The sequence below is a fragment of the Durio zibethinus genome, chromosome 6 (genome assembly GCF_047325235.1).
Source record: "Durio zibethinus cultivar Kanyao isolate XHJ-2024 chromosome 6, ASM4732523v1, whole genome shotgun sequence".
In the NCBI taxonomy this organism is placed as follows: Eukaryota; Viridiplantae; Streptophyta; class Magnoliopsida; order Malvales; family Malvaceae; genus Durio; species Durio zibethinus.
The window spans coordinates 33,304,343-33,320,089 of record NC_143167.1 but is presented as its reverse complement, the minus strand read 5'-3'; the positions used below and the strand labels follow the sequence as shown (position 1 = coordinate 33,320,089).

The window sequence follows — 15,747 nt, the reverse complement described above, 5'->3', positions numbered from 1 at the left end:
TTTATTTTTATTTTATTTACAAGATGCTTTTATTATTTTATTGTACAAAAATCCAAATTTATCAACTTAAACAATTCTATGTCAGTTGGTAAGAAAAATAAATATTTCAGTAGTTACAAAACTTCCAATTAGATAAAAATATTATTTTACTTACCATAAAATAATAAAAAGTATGAGGTGAAGTTCAAAAGAAAGAAAACACAACTCCAAAATTAAGCATAATAAAGTAATCACCAACTTGTTTTCCTGTTGTTGATTAAGCATTTAGTATCAAATTATTGATTCACATGGTATAACTTTATGTCATTTAATCTTTTAAACACAGGGAGAGAGAAAATATTTAAGTTATTTTCTTGACCACGCATTTAAGTTAAGATAATTAACTATAAATACGGCTTTATTGGGTATTTAATTTTTAAAATTTTTATATTTCAAATTGTTAAAAATTAAATCGTGATTATAGAAATTAAAAGAATTAATAAACATTTAACATTTTGTAAGAGTTTTTAATTTTTTTTTTTGCATTTCCTGGGTATTATTACTTAAAATGCTTGAAATTTTATTTTATTTCGTGAACATTATATATATATATATATATCTTTCATAATAGTTAATATTAAATATTTAATTTGTGATAAAAAATTTTTAAAATTTTTTAACAAAAATATAATAATATTTTATCTCAACAACAATCCATTGTGACAATCTAACATGTGCCTAATCTATTAGATTGGAATATATTAGCTAGCATGTCCCCGTTGTATTTGTTAGTAATTAGGATAAGATATACATTATTAAACTTCATTAATGGAAACATTGGTTATTCTCTTATCCAAAATAAGGAAACAAAGAAAAAAAAATTATGAATATTAGTCGACGACAATGATAAGTAAATAAAAAATCACATGAAAGATGACAAGACAAACAAAAATGGGAATAGGAGTAGGATATCCGAGCCCCTTCCCCACTCCAAGTTGCACCATCCAATTGGGGAAAGGGCGAAAATTCCCCACGCGGAATTGCATGTCCGACATTAAGTTTACACGTGTCGAAATATTACCGGGGGAAGGAACGTGCACATGCCGCTGCCTTTTTTGAGAAGGAAGTATGGGATGGGAAAGGGGCGAAGGCGGTGTTTTTGTGTTCGCATTTGGGTTTGTGGTGCCCACTTTGGTTGAACCGCTCGCCTATACGACGGCACGTAACAGAAAAAACAAGTACTACTGTATACAAATTTATAAATAACTAAGTTATTATGTAAAAAGAGAAAGTCACACCAAGCGCCGTTATCTTTAACGTTGTTATGGTCAGTCCAATGGGATTCATTATTGTTTGTTTAAACTTTAATTAAGGTGTTTAATTAGTAGACTTATTTTACAGAAATACCCTTCGTGTGGAGTTTAACCATGTTTCCCATAAAACTTGTTTTGAAAAGGGAAAATTAGGTCAAATTTTTGGACAAGGGAAAACGACTTTGAATTTTGAAAAAGTCTATAGTTCACTTTTAGAAAAACACAAAAAGTAAATTCAAACTCAATTGAAAGTTTTACTTTTCATTTTGAAAGGGGGGGGGGGGTAACTATATAAAATAGTAGAAGTATTAAATGAAAATTTAATAGTAAGTTTATGTTTTTAGATTTTTTTTTTTGCTTAACGTGGCAAGCTTGTTCTTTTTAAAACATGTATTTTATATTTTTTTTTATAAACAAAAGTTTTGCTTATTAAAGAAAAAAATTTTAATAGCAAGTAATTTTAACGTATAAATTTTTAAAATATCATTTAAAATATTGAAGTTAAAAGAATTAACACATGTCTATCTTATCATAAAATGATAATTATGGTATGGTAAGAATTTTTTTTTCATGCATTTAAAAACACCTTTAATTGGTATATTTAAAAATATTAATATATAATTTTTTAAAATTCTTAATTTAACTTAATCCGTAATTTTTGTTTATTTAATTGAAACAAAAACGTGCTAAAAAAGATTAACAAAGCCAGAAACAAATATGTATTATCAGTACAAGGACAAGAAAGTAAATTCATGATAATAAAAAAATCGCCGTTGACGGAAAATAAAACAAAACAGAAAAGAAAAGAAAAACAAAAGAACACGTGTTTGAAAACCCAAACAAACGAGACAATAAAAATATTAAAGCAGCCTCTTTCGACGCTGAATAAATCAAGCTGCCCCATTTATTCCTCGTGCTTTTAACCCACCTTCCCTTCTCCCCAGCTTTTCAAAGACAAAAACCATTTTATCCTTCTCCTCGTATAAATAAATTTTCTCTTATCTGAAAACATCTCAATTCTCGAACAGATCCTTAATGCAGTTGTAAAAAAGTTCAAAGATCGAGGTATTTGATCTCGAATCATTCTCTGAAAACCAAAAAGAGCAAAGGGAGTAAACAGTTCTGTTTAGTCGGAAGTATGTCGTGTTCACCGGAATTTATGGGTCAGAAACCAGCGAGGTCACCGGAGAAGTCAAGCTTTACTCAAACTTGTAATTTGTTGAGTCAGTACTTGAAGGAGAAAGGTAGTTTTGGAGATCTATCTCTGGGAATGACATGCAACGTTGAAGCTAATGGTAAGTTCTTTATTTCTGTGCTTTTCTTCTATCTTTTTGAGTTTTGGGTCGATGAGGAAACAGAGGAAACTGAGAAAGAATCACTGAATTAGAATTTTTCGAGTTTGTTTTACTATTAAAAGAGGAAGCTTGATTTAAAGCTAGCTATATAAATGAAGTTCAATTAAGCTCGTTTCTGTGTCTTTTACTTTTACCTCTTTTTTCTCCTCGGACATGCGGTTTAATTAGCCGTTTTAACGTTCAAAATTTTGAAGTTGTTTAATCAAATTAATCTTCAATTTAGGATCTTTTTGTTTTTTAATTTTTTTTGTTGTCCAATATTCAGATCCTCAAAATCAGATTTGCAAATTGACATATTCATGTTTAATGGTTCAAAACAGTCAGAAAACGTGCCCTTTATTCTCTCGGTCTCCCCTGAAAATATTCAATTTTGAAAAAAATTGTTTTGAAAAGTAAAAAAAAAATTATCAGAAGAAATAGAGCATGTGCGTGATGCAAAAGTACCAATTTTGAGGGATGATGAGGATTTGAATCATGTATGTATGTTTTTTTTTTTAAGAACAAAATTCTGTTGAGATATGATCCCGTCAATTTATATTCTGTTGGCAAAATACTGGCTTTTAGATCTCATTAAAACTTGACAGGATCATTGGATTTTTTATTATAAATAGCCAGGCTTAGTTCAGTTCTAGAAGCACAAGTGTTTGAAGTGCTAAAGGTGTAGTTTTAGAATAACAGGGTTTGAGTCTAATGTATCGTTTTATTTATGGATATGTTGCAGGGACACCAGAGATGCTGCGTCCTACAATGAATTTCTTTCCTGTCAATGAGAACTCAGGCGATGTTTGTGGCCGTAACGTTGCAGCTCCTAGGAAGTTGAGATCCATGGATTTGTTTCCTCAACAAGCTTGTTTTTCATCACCAGTTGCTAAGGATGATGGTCTGAAACGGGTTGATTCTAGTGTTACTAGCATGAACAAATTTGCTGCCGTGGAGCCTCAAACTGCACAGATGACTATCTTTTATGGTGGACAAGTGATTGTGTTCAATGATTTTCCAGCTGACAAAGCTAAGGAGATCATGCTTTTAGCTGGCAAGGGCAGCTCCCAAAACAACAGCTTCAACCCCAGTCCTGCCAAGACAAACTCCCCTTTTACTTCTAGCATGGCCAGAACTACAATTGAATCTGGCATTGGAGTTCCTCCTACCCCAAATGTGGTTCAACCTGCTCAGCGACCCATTCCTGGCGGTAATCCTCATTGTCCATTTTGGTCTTTTTAATGGAGTTGTTAGGAAGATGGAGTTATGCTTCATATTCTCATGTTTTACATAGGGATTCTTATTAGTATTTGTCTATTGCAGATCTGCCAATTGCAAGGAGAGCTTCGCTCCACAGGTTCCTAGAGAAGCGAAAGGATAGGTAGGCATCTAGAGATCAATAAAGGAAATTACATTTTAAAAATCTATTGTAATTTGTTTTGAAATAGGCGATTAGAGTTAAATTTTTTTGAGTCCTTGATTCTTTCTGATTCATGTATGGAGGGCTGAGAGAGTCCTGCTATTTTTTTTGTTCCTTTAAATCCTTTCATTTTATCAAGAACTTTGAGAAGAAAGGGGTGGGTTGTGGGGTTTGTAGGTTACTTACGTCTGGTTGGGTTTAGGATTTGAGTCTACCCTTCTGGGATTGGCACCATAAATTGTTGTATTGAATTTTAATAACTTAATAAGATTAAAGGAGATGCATTTTATGACAAGTTAACGTTCCTTTGTCTAAAATTTTTGGCAAGAGTGATGGTTTATACAACTTTGAGTTAACTTATTGATGTTGATATCCTTATGATGATCATTTCACAGGATCACCACAAGAGCTCCATACCAGATAAGTAGCTCCGCAGCACCTCCTTCCAAGACAGGCGACAGCAAGTCATGGCTGGGTTTGGCTGCTCAATCACCACAGTAGTCTGAGCCAACAGCCAAGTTGAATTCTTTTTTTGAGGCTTTTTTTAAGCATGCTATCCCTTTTTTTTCCAGCTGGTTTTAAGCCTGCTGTTTTCTTAGCTGGCAGTTCATGCTTCCAAGTTATCAAGCTCTGGCGAGCCCTCTTAGATCCTAACTCTCAATCCTATCTCACTATTAGTTTCTTGTAATTATTTCTATTAATAAGCATTTAGTTGATGTTAATTTTGAATCAAAATTTTGTTCTTCTGTCATGTAGAAATCACTACATGATTGCTGTGGTACTCTTTGCGTAAACAATTGCTGCTGATGAGCTATGAACTATGAAGAACAATGAAATTGCTCTTGAAATATGAATGGCAGAAGAAAACTGAAATTAGTGTAATGTGAATGGGGAGAGAGGTATGGAGCAGTTTAGCAAGTCTTGGATTAATATCAAATCACAGTCACAACCTGGTCTTATCATCACTACTTTTTTAGTGTCAGTAATCATGCTGCTTTATTGGTTAACCCTTTGCATCATCATCCCTTTTGGACTCTGTAGTCTGATTGAATGTTAAAAATCTGAAAACCTGAGAAGCTAAAATTTTTTTTTCAAACAAGACAGATTGGTATTGCAACTTTCCAATTCAACCAGCTAAGCAATCATTCAGCTAAAAGACTGATAAGAAATCCGATAAGAAAACTGTCTCAACCATTGCAGAAACTGTTCTCTGTTATTTTATGTTCAATAAGTGAATCCATTTCAAGTTCATGATCAATGAATTCTTGAGTTTTGACACGGTAGAACATTGAAGAATCTTTTACCATGTCAAACGCAAGGCCATGCAATACCTGTGAATTGTGATCATGTGCAATTTTCAATATTTTCTTCTTCAACAAAAGCATCTTCCATTAAACAAATCTTGACACTAAATAATGATAAAAAATATATATGTAGTACAAATGGGTAAAATGGCTATTTATATGTAGTACGCATTCAGAAGTCAAGCAAAAAATTTATAAAAAAAATTAATAGGTTTCTTGTTCGTGTAAATATTTTGTGAACGCTAAATTTTAACTTCAAATAGTCAAAAGTAGCCTCCAAAATTCTTCACTTCGATGACTTTAATCATAAAAAAATAGAATAAAATAAAATACAAGAGAAAAAGGGGTAATCAGGTGGTGGTGGATGGTGATACGTACATTATTTATACCTTGTTTTGGCATCACATGTCATGTCGAAGAAATGGTAGGGTAAATTTATTTATATAATTTGACTCATTCAATCACACATATATTATATATTTCTCTATGATTTTTATTTATGATTAATTAGATATTTCACACTTACTATATTTTATGTATTTATTAATTGTCACGCATTTGCTTTGCTGGTTTCCCTATTTTCAATCACAAAAAAAGAATGGAGTGTCTTTCTGGTGGGTTCCCACGTTTTCTTGTAATGCAGCAACCTGGTATTAAAAAAATAATAATAATAAGAGGTGGATAGTCCAAAATATTATTCAATCATGATTTTCTTACCTTTATTTGATCACTCCTTCCATAATAAGGGAGCTTTTTTTTTTTTTTTTTGATCGAGTCCTTAAGTATAATTTCATCATAAATGATGAAATAATATTTTTTAAGGTCAAAGATCTATCCACACTTATTAATCCCTAAGGGGATTAATTTTTTTAATCTTTAAACTTAAATAAAATTTGAAGACATGCCGTTATTAAAAAAAAAAAAGTGTATATAAGGTCAAAGACATGAAATAAGAGATGAACAAATTTTAATTCACATACGTTTGTATCTGAAGCCCTCTTTGTAGACTTGAATAAAAAGAAGAGAGTATCATTCCACTCTCATGATCATTGGCATTTGGTAAAACAATAACATGCTTTTCTTGTCCTTTCACTATTCTGTAGACATTGGTAATGAGAAACAATGGGCTGGATTTGTTTTTTTCTTTTTTTTTTAATTTTTTAATTCACCAGGCAAGGCATCTTTTCATTATATAATATTGTGTGAACTGAAGTCTGCTTGTTATAATTCAGTTGCTTTCGTGGGATGGTTGGCCGGTGATTTTTTTAAAAGGAAAACCAATTTGTCACACTTCAAACACGAGAACCACACATTAATAGTCAAATTTTAGATGATAAAGTTTCTGACACTTTTCCTGGATTATCCTTTAGTTTTGATGATCTGTTTTGGCCATTTGCTACTGTCTCTGTTCCAAGTAAACTCTTTCTGCCAAGTTGCAAACAATTAGAATCCCATAGTTTCAGAATTGTATTATCCATTCACAAAAGCATGATGATTTACAAAAACTCACATAGCTTAACTGTTGAAACAACTAAAATCTTTTTCTATTTCTTCGACAGGTTTAGTGTATATAACTCTTGCACTAGTTGGTTTTTTTATATAAATAGATGGCAAATTAAGAATAGAAGAAAGGATGCATGTATTGATATTAGAATTTTTTTTTTTTTTAAATCTACGGGATACCATTTTTTATATGTTATTGCACTTATTATTTTGCTTGGAGCTGACAGACGATAAGAGTGTGAGCATAGTTGGGTTGAAAATGGGCCTTGAAACCAGGCAATATAATAGTAATAGTAATAGTCCATACCTCCATGGTCAAATGTTGGGCTAAGAAATTATTGAGGCAGCCTGCATAGACCCCCGTTCAGCTTTTTCAAAGCTGGGTCTACAAGTTCACTTTAGAAGACAAGCAACTTGAGTTCATGGCTAAAATGGCCGACAGAGATTTATGCATTCCCAATACTTAGGACTTTGGATTTAGTTTCACATCATAGCCCAATTCTTCATCTTTATTGTCAATCTTGAAATTTGAAAGGAAAGAAAAAAAAATATTTAATAATAATTGTCACAAAATAAAAAATGATTAACTATCGATCATTCAAGCAGCCCACTCGTACGATTGATTAATGTCTTTTATACTCCCGATATCTGACCTTAACTCAGTCCCGGTATATTTTTTTTAATTCCATTTCCAAAAAAAAAATAAAAAAATCAAGGGAGCTCCGTCTCCCTATTCTCTCTGTCTTTACTCTCTCAGTGTTCCACCCTTAGGGTCAAATGAGAACTTCTAATAAAAATTTTAGTGGCAATATCGTTCCCTTGCACATCAGTCTTTTGCCGTCTCATAGATGAAAGGTAATTGGTTTTCTTGGTAGTCGTTCTGATACATTAAGAAAAAATTGCAGGTTATATCAGTTGATCTCCACAGGCATTTCCAAACCCTTGCAGCGGGAACTATTGAAGATGTTCGCGTGCAACGAGATAAAGGTTTTGGTTTTGTGAGATACAGTCCACATACTGAAGCAGCTCTAGCTATACAGATGGGAAATGCTCAAATCCTATGTGGTAAACCAATTAAAGGTATTTCTCTTTGAAAAACCCCATCTCAGATTTTGCAGTTGTTTGTTATGATTTCGAATGTTAAGGATTCAGTTTGTTGTCGTACTTTAATTGATAAATTGATGTCACTCATCTAATGTTTTCACTTACCAAAAGCCACCATTCATCCTGGTATGGAACTTTTGTACTAGTGATATTGGTGGATGTGCTTCTAGATTTGCTGCAGGCACTTATGGCTGGTGCAAATTTTATGTTATTGTGGCATGACCTTTCAAATGGTTTAATGCTGCAGTGCTCATGGGGTTGCAAACCTACTGCACCAGGAACAAGCTGTACCCGTTTGCCTCCACCAGCTGCTGTACATATGCCTGGTCTTTCAGCTGCGGACCTTGCTGCCTGTGAACGACATACGACATTAAGTAAATATGGTGGCGCACAGGTAACGAGTACGATGCACCCACAACGTCAGCATGCCCTTAAGCAGGTGGCCATGGGAACGGATGCTGCTGGAGCTAGTCAGGCAATCTATGATGGTGGATACCAAAATGTTGCGACAACCCAGTACCTTATGTTTTACCGATAAATGATGGGATCCAGCTCCTATTAACAAGTAATTGGGGAACTGTGGGATGCTGTTACTGTTTTCATTTTCGAATTTGTTTTTTTTTTTTCTTTGGCTAGACTGCTGAATCTCACGGTTTTTTACCTTACGCTTGTATGGATAGTTCATTATTTGAGAAACGTCTAGTCCATTGTGGTTTAGTTCAGTCAAAGCAATATTATGTCATATACTGGAGAGTAATTAATATTTTTTCCATTCTTCAATTTATTTTGATAGAAACTTTCAATATATAATTTATTTATATACTCGTGAGTATTATTGAATAATATATTACGAAAAATTCAATTATTTATATTTCAAACTTTAAATTTAAAAAATATTTATATATTATATCATTATCATTTTAAAATAAAATAAATAAATATTCACGCATAATGCATATGATAATAATAATAATTAAAGCTTAAAAATACTTATTGTTTCTTTAGATTTTTTATATTTTCTTAAGCGCAATCGGTCCATGGTTTAAAACTTCAAGCAGAAGCTCACAACTTACAGGGCTTTATCATATTCTCTTGACTAAAATTGCAACATGTAGTAATTGCTTGATGCCAAATTCATTCGTTTGCTAACTGAATTAAGGCTTTTGGGTTCATCAATATGAGATTGCTTCATCTTTCTGACTTTTTAACAGATCATAGATATTTTGCTTTAGTTTTGGATTATGATCATAAAAAAAAAAAAGCCCCAGACTTTCTTTATCATTTTCTCTCAAACGGATATGTGGATGGAATGAATATGGAAATGAAAACTACATAAAGGAAGTTCATTTCTTATCAAATTTCATATTTCTCATTACAGCATAAGTAAGCTCTACTCCAATCCGACCAAAATTTTCTCAAATTTTTTTCTCTGGTTTCTTCTTGTTTCTAAATTGACATTGGAAAATTAAAGTTATTATTAATCCTAATAATCGTATGGTATTTTCCTATAGATACGAGTGGTCTTTGCGGCCAAAATCATAAGCTGCTTGGTAAGGCTAAACCGCAAGAATACCGGTCGAGAAAATTTGCTCTGTATTATGAGAGGAGGTTGAAACTTTTGCAGATCTTGAAGCTTCTGATCTGCATTGTTCTTTCCTCTCATCCATCATTATTTGAGTTGACCTACACTCCGGACTGCAAAAGGCTTTTTCCCCTCTGAAAATATCATTATAACAAAGGAATCATCATCAGTGTTTCTCTTATAACAAACAGTAACAGATGATATTTTAAACTTCAACAAACAAGCAAACGATTCTGAAAAAAGCACATGATTTCTTTTTCTTTTTAATCAGGATGACCAAGAACCATAGATATTGCACAGAGGAATCTTGATTGACTAAAAGCAATTAAACAAAAAGATGAACAAGGGAAAGGGTTCTTACCTATACATGTATATGTCTTTACCATGCAGCTTTTTCCTGCATAGATGACAAGAACTGAGAAAATCTGAAGTTGGGTAAGTAACATCTTCCACAAATCTTGCTGCTGGGGTTTTCTTAACAGCACCAAACCTGTTTCTGTCATGTCTAGAACTACTTTTCCTTTGTTCAACTCGTTCAACTCCGTCATAATACACCTTTGAAGATGACTTGCCATGTCCATGGCTTGTCACATAAGTATAATCCTCCAAACTTTCCACCTCTAAATCCTCATATTTTCCTCTAAATCTATCAGAATTCCTGCAAGGATTGACAACAATTGCAGTTGATCTATTCAAATTTGAGCTACAAATAGCATGCCTGCAGGAATCAGAACTAGAATTGTCCAGTGCAGCAACGATTCCTAGTCCAACCCCACCGACATCATATCTCTTCAAACCTCTAGGTGATGGACTTTTGAAATCTAATGGACTTCTGGGGCTTGTTACAACATCCAACAATCCGGGTTTGTTGCCAGAAAGCAATAGTTCGGACAACTTCCCGATCATTGGACGTGGTCTCTTCCCTAACATAACTAGGAAAAGAGAAAAAAGATATCAAATCTTTGTTTAAAAGGTGGAGGATTGGAGAGATATTGGGAGTTGATCTTATTGTTATAAAGTCTTCTCCACCAAAACCAAGTTAAGAACTACAAATTTATGATGGAAAGGGTGGTAGACTTAGCCCATGGTTTCGTTTGGAATTATATGGGTGATGATTGCTGCAATGTTATGATAATAAAAAAAATTCAATTATTATTAAAAAATAATGCCTAAAATGATTTTCTAAAAAGTCACTTTTCAGTGGGACCAACCTGTATAATGTCTTTGTCTGATGATTGAGACCTGATGCCGAGAGCTATGGCCCACATTGGGCCAGTGCACTTACAACACTAAAGATTCCATGACCACTGTCACCGTTTAAGTTTTGATACGTGGCCGAAACCTACAGGTTGTGGGGCCTTGAATTATTGCTGAAACCACCAAGTTTTCCCTTAAGTTGATTGAGCCCACTGAATTTTGGGGCCCAGTTTTTTTGGCAGGAAGAAGGATGTTGTCTGGGCCCACTGTAAAGGCGTTTTTTTCCTATTAAGTTACTAAACTACCCCTATCTTTGGAAATAAGAATATCAAAAAAGTGTGATCCATATATTCTTAGATTTTATTTTTTTTAATAGAATGAATGTACCATTTTTCTTCACATAAATTTACAATTTAAGATTTTTTAAATCAAAATTTTAAGTGTTTGTTAATGGGATTTTTCTTCGAAAATATGGTAACGAATATGATATTAATTTAGTAATGTCATCATTTATGTTAACTTTTAAATCCTAAATTTAATTGGTCTTAAAATAAAAGTTATACAAAATATAAGTATAAAAAATAAAATTAAAAAATAATAATCATATAATACTTTGATAGAGTATTAAATTATTAATTCAATAATCAAGATTTAAGTTTTAATAATTTTAAATATAATAAAATCAAATTAAAAAAAACAACTAAGAGTTAGTATATAAGATTATGTTAATGGTCGCATAAAAAAATAGATGGTAGTTGCATAATAAACTATAAAAACTACAGCTATATTATGTTACTAGTCATAATGTAGATATATACGACATATAGAAATTTTCTCCTAAGCCCAAGTGGTTAAGAGACCGTTAGAAAGTCATCTACGCGAGGGTTCAATCCCCGTCACGCCTCTTTCTTGTTGTACGGACACTAACTCCATTTGAAACCAAAAAAAAAAGAACGAGAAATATAAAATAATTGATATTATAAAGCTTAATGATTGGATATTTATACATGAAAGAATTATTTTTGCATTTAAATTTTTTTCTTTTTAATTAAGGCTTAAAAGTCATATTTAAAGTTTGATTCTAATAAATTTGACAAATAATCCAATCCATGGATTTTTTAAAAAAAATTATTTTTTTCAAAAGAGAAAATAATTTTTAAAAAAATAAATTTATTTTTATTGATCAATAAATTATTTATGTTGATAAGATAATTTTCTTCCAACCACATATAAAAAATGTAGAAGTTATTTTTTGATAAAAAATTCATGTGAAACAAATACAACCTAAAATTACTGATCATAAAAAATAAAAATGAAAATGAAACGTTCACAATTTGCATGCTAAAATTAAATCATTTGAACGTGAAAATAAATTATAAAAATAAAAATGAATAAAAAATTAGAACAACTATTTGTACGTATGTTTCTTTTCAATAAAAGCAGGTACGTATGTTACTTTTCAAGACCAAGTTTCAGATTTGTGCAGTTTCAATAAAGATAGATTTTTTCGTTCCTCAGAACAGTTTAATACAAAAAATCGCGTCAGAATATTTAGAATCGCGGGGACACTCAGTATACTCGGGACACATAATGGTTCTGATGTGTTCTGGGCAGTCAAATCCGGCAATCTAAGGTGTCCGTATGTAATTTTTTTTTGTGTTAAACTGATTTAAGACACGATAAAATTTATTTTCGTATTTTAAAATCGTGCAAGTTAGAGTTTAAGTATCAACCGATAACACGGCGTCGCAGCATCATGAAAAAAACAAAAAGTGGAACCAAAATTTTTTTAAAAAATTAAGAGGGTAGTAATGTCATTAAACATATTAAATAGGGGTAGTAAAGTCATTGAAGTTGGTTTGATCGATGTTACCACGAGCAGAACGGTTCATGATTAGCAAGGCAAAGCCAATCAGGTCCCAGCGCTCCTGCACATGTCGATTTCTTATTGGTCCGTTAACTCATCGAACGAGCTCATCCAGAGTCCAGTGACAATGACTCCGAGTCATCTCTTCCGGCAGGATCAAGGATGTGACCACCCAACGGCTATCTTCAATTATTAACTTTTTTTTATTATCTCTCGAAAATAAAACCTTTTTAGATTTTTTTATATGCATAAAAAAAGTCACTCAAATTTTGAGATGTGAACCCACCCTTTTATAGGCTGAAAGTGAAACCACATTTTGTTTCTGTGGTTTTTTTGTCAAATCTTAATGCTATAACTATTATTAATGTTTTTATCAACACAACATCTATATTATTGAAAAAAAATCACATTCAAATAATTAGTTCAAAATCAATGGATGGTTTTATTTTTTAATTAATAAAAAAATATTTTTTATTATTTGAACCAAATTTATAAAATAATAAAAAATAAAATTTCAAATTTGACACATAAATTTATTTTATTCCATCGGTCTAACATATTCTTATTGCTTGAAAAGATGATCTTTGAAAAAAAAAAAGCAATTCCTTTATTTTTTTTTCTAATGAAACTAATATATTTTTTAAGGTAATAGTAATTAATTTTGGAACTTGATTGACAGGGAATAATTATTTAAAAAATTGTGTGTTTCCATAGAATAAAAACATTATAGTGCAAATGACATTGTCCTTTTATCAACCTGCTAGATTCCCATATAAGAATTTGAAGTAAACTTTAAAAACATAAACAAAAGAAATTAAAAGCTACTAGCTAGTACATATCTTTTCTTTAATTTATTGAAATTATTTCACTCTTTTATGCTTTATTTTTTGAGTTCCATTGGTTCCTTTAAAAATGCAGTGTTGCCTACGAAAATGTATGCCAATGGATTAAATTAACTTATTTAAAAATCTATTAATTAAAAGAATAAAATCTGAAAGATATCTTTGATGATAAGGACAGAAAAATACTAATAAGATTTAATAATTATTTAATTTTAATCAATTTATTATAACTTGGAAAACTTCAGCAGTGGTGTATACACCAGATGTCCATGATCTCAATCAATGATACACAAAAAATATTGAAATATATATATTTTTATAATTTTCTTTTGTCTTAATGATTTTTTATTTGACAAGCAGCGTTGAGTGGCAATCAAAGATGATGCATCACCATTAGTTTTTTAAGGTGTACTTCTTTGTTGTTTTTTTTAAATATTTGACATGGTTATAAATTGAATTTTAATTATTAAAATTAAAAAAAAAACTATATAACAAGTAAATTAATTTATATCACAAGTAATAATAATGTTGCTAATTAATTAATGATATAACTTTCTCAAAAAACAATCACAATCCTTCTACTCGCTTTGTTGAGATAATAATATAAAAAAGATTAATTTTATTCAATGTCAATCATGTAGGAATTTTTTTTTTTTTGAGTAATGGGATATATATATATATATATATATATATATATATCAAGTTATATCTCGAATTATCCTTTTAATATTCTAACAAGGTAAATTTTGTCCATAATCCCCAATTTTTGTTTTGGTTTCAATTTACTCCCTAATCTTTAAATTATTTCATTTGGATGTCAAACTTTTTAAAGTAATTTCATCACCTAGGTTTAAGTTTATTGGCATGCTACGTAGATATTTTTCTCAAATGTTAATGAATAAATATGAAAAAGAAATTCAAAATGAAACTATTGTGGAAGGTTAAGGATTCAAATAAAGCACTTAAAATTTAAAGACAAATGAAATGAAAAAAAAATTAAGATCAAGACTATGAAATTTACCCATTTTAACTTTTATCAAAGAGAAAGATAATTATTTTCCACTAGAATAGTGTTTGGTATCATTTTCAAAATCATCATAGTGATCTAATTATTATAGTAATAAGATCACTAAGATGATTGGATTACCGGTGATCTTATACTTCTATGTTTGGTATACTATTATAAATTACTAGTGATCTTAAATTTCTGTATTTTGTATTATATGAAAAAATAAATTATAAAATATAAAATATTCAAAATAATCTTACAAAAAAATTTTAATACTTATTGAATCAATAATTTATAAAATAGTTAAATGTTATTTTTTAGAAAACTATAAAATATAAATCAATTTTGATGAAAAATAATTTCTAAAAAATGATTAAATAATTATTTTATTTTTATAATGAATAAATATTTATTCAATTGTAATAGAAAACTTTTTTAAAAATAGGTTATTAAAAAATAGATTTTTGAAAATTTTTACTATTCAACTTTCTAAAATAAAGTTAAGTACATCTTTCATTAAGATAAATTAGTCAAATATGATATTAAAAATTACTTTCCCCATGGTGATACAATTTTATCATTCTTTTTAAAAATTACTTTCCCCATGGTGATACAATTTTATCATTCTTTAGATTGAAAATCATATCACCCCTCAATGTAGTGATCTTATCATCATAATAATTTAAGATCATTGCCACATAAGACTTTTAATTTACTATCAAAGAAGATGTAATTACTAAACATAGATCACTATAACTTTTAGACAAAATCACCCATATTAAATACTTTCTAAATGATAAACTACATATTGGATAACTATTATAAGATATTTAGTTTGTTACCAAATAAGATGATATAATTATTAAACACAAGTCACTATAATTTTATACAGATCACCCATACTAAATACTCTTTGGAAGGTAAACTACATCTTGGAGTCATGACCCATCGAATTCCCTCTTAATTGGTTTAAACTTCCTTTTGGTAAATAACATAAAAATCATGAACTAATTACAGGCTGATAATAACACAAAAACATCTCGTCTTGTTTAAAAATCTCATCATGAAATTTTAATTAATGAATAATGATAATGATAATGATAATTATCAAAGTTAGAGATAGAGTTAAATCCACAAACCATTTAGATAAAAAGAATTGCTTTTTGATAATCTTTCATATACGTTAATCTCAATCCATTTTTTAAATTTGGCACTATAAATACAGTATTTCATTTCACCATTTCATATTCAGCTTCGTAGAGAAAAACCAACAAAAAAAAAAAAAAAAGGAAA

General features: G+C 30.4%; 3 protein-coding genes across 4 annotated transcripts; 2 read left to right on the top strand and 1 right to left on the bottom strand.

The window, feature by feature from the left end:
- The first annotated feature begins 2,175 nt into the window (after positions 1–2,175).
- On the top strand, positions 2,176–4,781 carry LOC111285264 (protein TIFY 10A-like). Its single transcript, XM_022874603.2, has 4 exons — positions 2,176–2,587; positions 3,369–3,836; positions 3,950–4,007; positions 4,442–4,781. The coding sequence occupies exons 1-4, from the start codon at positions 2,431–2,433 to the stop codon at positions 4,545–4,547; spliced, it is 789 nt and encodes a 262-aa protein (XP_022730338.2). The 5' UTR covers positions 2,176–2,430; the 3' UTR covers positions 4,548–4,781.
- A 143-nt stretch (positions 4,782–4,924) lies between these two features.
- On the top strand, positions 4,925–8,826 carry LOC111285543 (oligouridylate-binding protein 1C-like). 2 transcript variants are annotated; one of them, XM_089763101.1, is made up of 3 exons: positions 4,925–7,708; positions 7,782–7,933; positions 8,205–8,826. In XM_089763101.1, the coding sequence occupies exons 2-3, from the start codon at positions 7,901–7,903 to the stop codon at positions 8,493–8,495; spliced, it is 324 nt and encodes a 107-aa protein (XP_089619227.1). In that variant the 5' UTR covers positions 4,925–7,708; positions 7,782–7,900; the 3' UTR covers positions 8,496–8,826. The 2 variants fall into 2 exon arrangements, with proteins under 2 accessions (XP_089619227.1, XP_089619226.1); XM_089763100.1 differs by having other exon boundaries at positions 8,104–8,826.
- A 447-nt stretch (positions 8,827–9,273) lies between these two features.
- LOC111285375 (FCS-Like Zinc finger 13-like) lies at positions 9,274–10,566 on the bottom strand. The gene is made up of 2 exons (XM_022874797.2): positions 9,901–10,566; positions 9,274–9,673 (listed from the first exon to the last, which is right to left on the bottom strand). The coding sequence occupies exons 1-2, from the start codon at positions 10,467–10,469 to the stop codon at positions 9,514–9,516; spliced, it is 729 nt and encodes a 242-aa protein (XP_022730532.1). The 5' UTR covers positions 10,470–10,566; the 3' UTR covers positions 9,274–9,513.
- Positions 10,567–15,747: the final 5,181 nt, after the last annotated feature.

What these genes read in the sequence shown, in the direction of transcription:
- LOC111285264 (XM_022874603.2), top strand. Translation starts at nt 2,431, where the DNA reads ATGTCGTGTTCACCGGAATTTATGGGTCAGAAACCAGCGAGGTCACCG. An exon ending in ATGCAACGTTGAAGCTAATG is followed by an intron (nt 2,588 to 3,368) that starts GTAAGTTCTTTA and finishes GATATGTTGCAG; the next exon opens with GGACACCAGAGATGCTGCGT. An exon ending in CTAGAGAAGCGAAAGGATAG is followed by an intron (nt 4,008 to 4,441) that starts GTAGGCATCTAG and finishes ATCATTTCACAG; the next exon opens with GATCACCACAAGAGCTCCAT.
- LOC111285543 (XM_089763100.1), top strand. Translation starts at nt 7,894, where the DNA reads ATGGGAAATGCTCAAATCCTATGTGGTAAACCAATTAAAG. An exon ending in ATGTGGTAAACCAATTAAAG is followed by an intron (nt 7,934 to 8,103) that starts GTATTTCTCTTT and finishes CTTTTGTACTAG; the next exon opens with TGATATTGGTGGATGTGCTT.
- LOC111285375 (XM_022874797.2), bottom strand. Translation starts at nt 10,469, where the DNA reads ATGTTAGGGAAGAGACCACGTCCAATGATCGGGAAGTTGTCCGAACTA. An exon ending in AAAGACATATACATGTATAG is followed by an intron (nt 9,674 to 9,900) that starts GTAAGAACCCTT and finishes TGATATTTTCAG; the next exon opens with AGGGGAAAAAGCCTTTTGCA.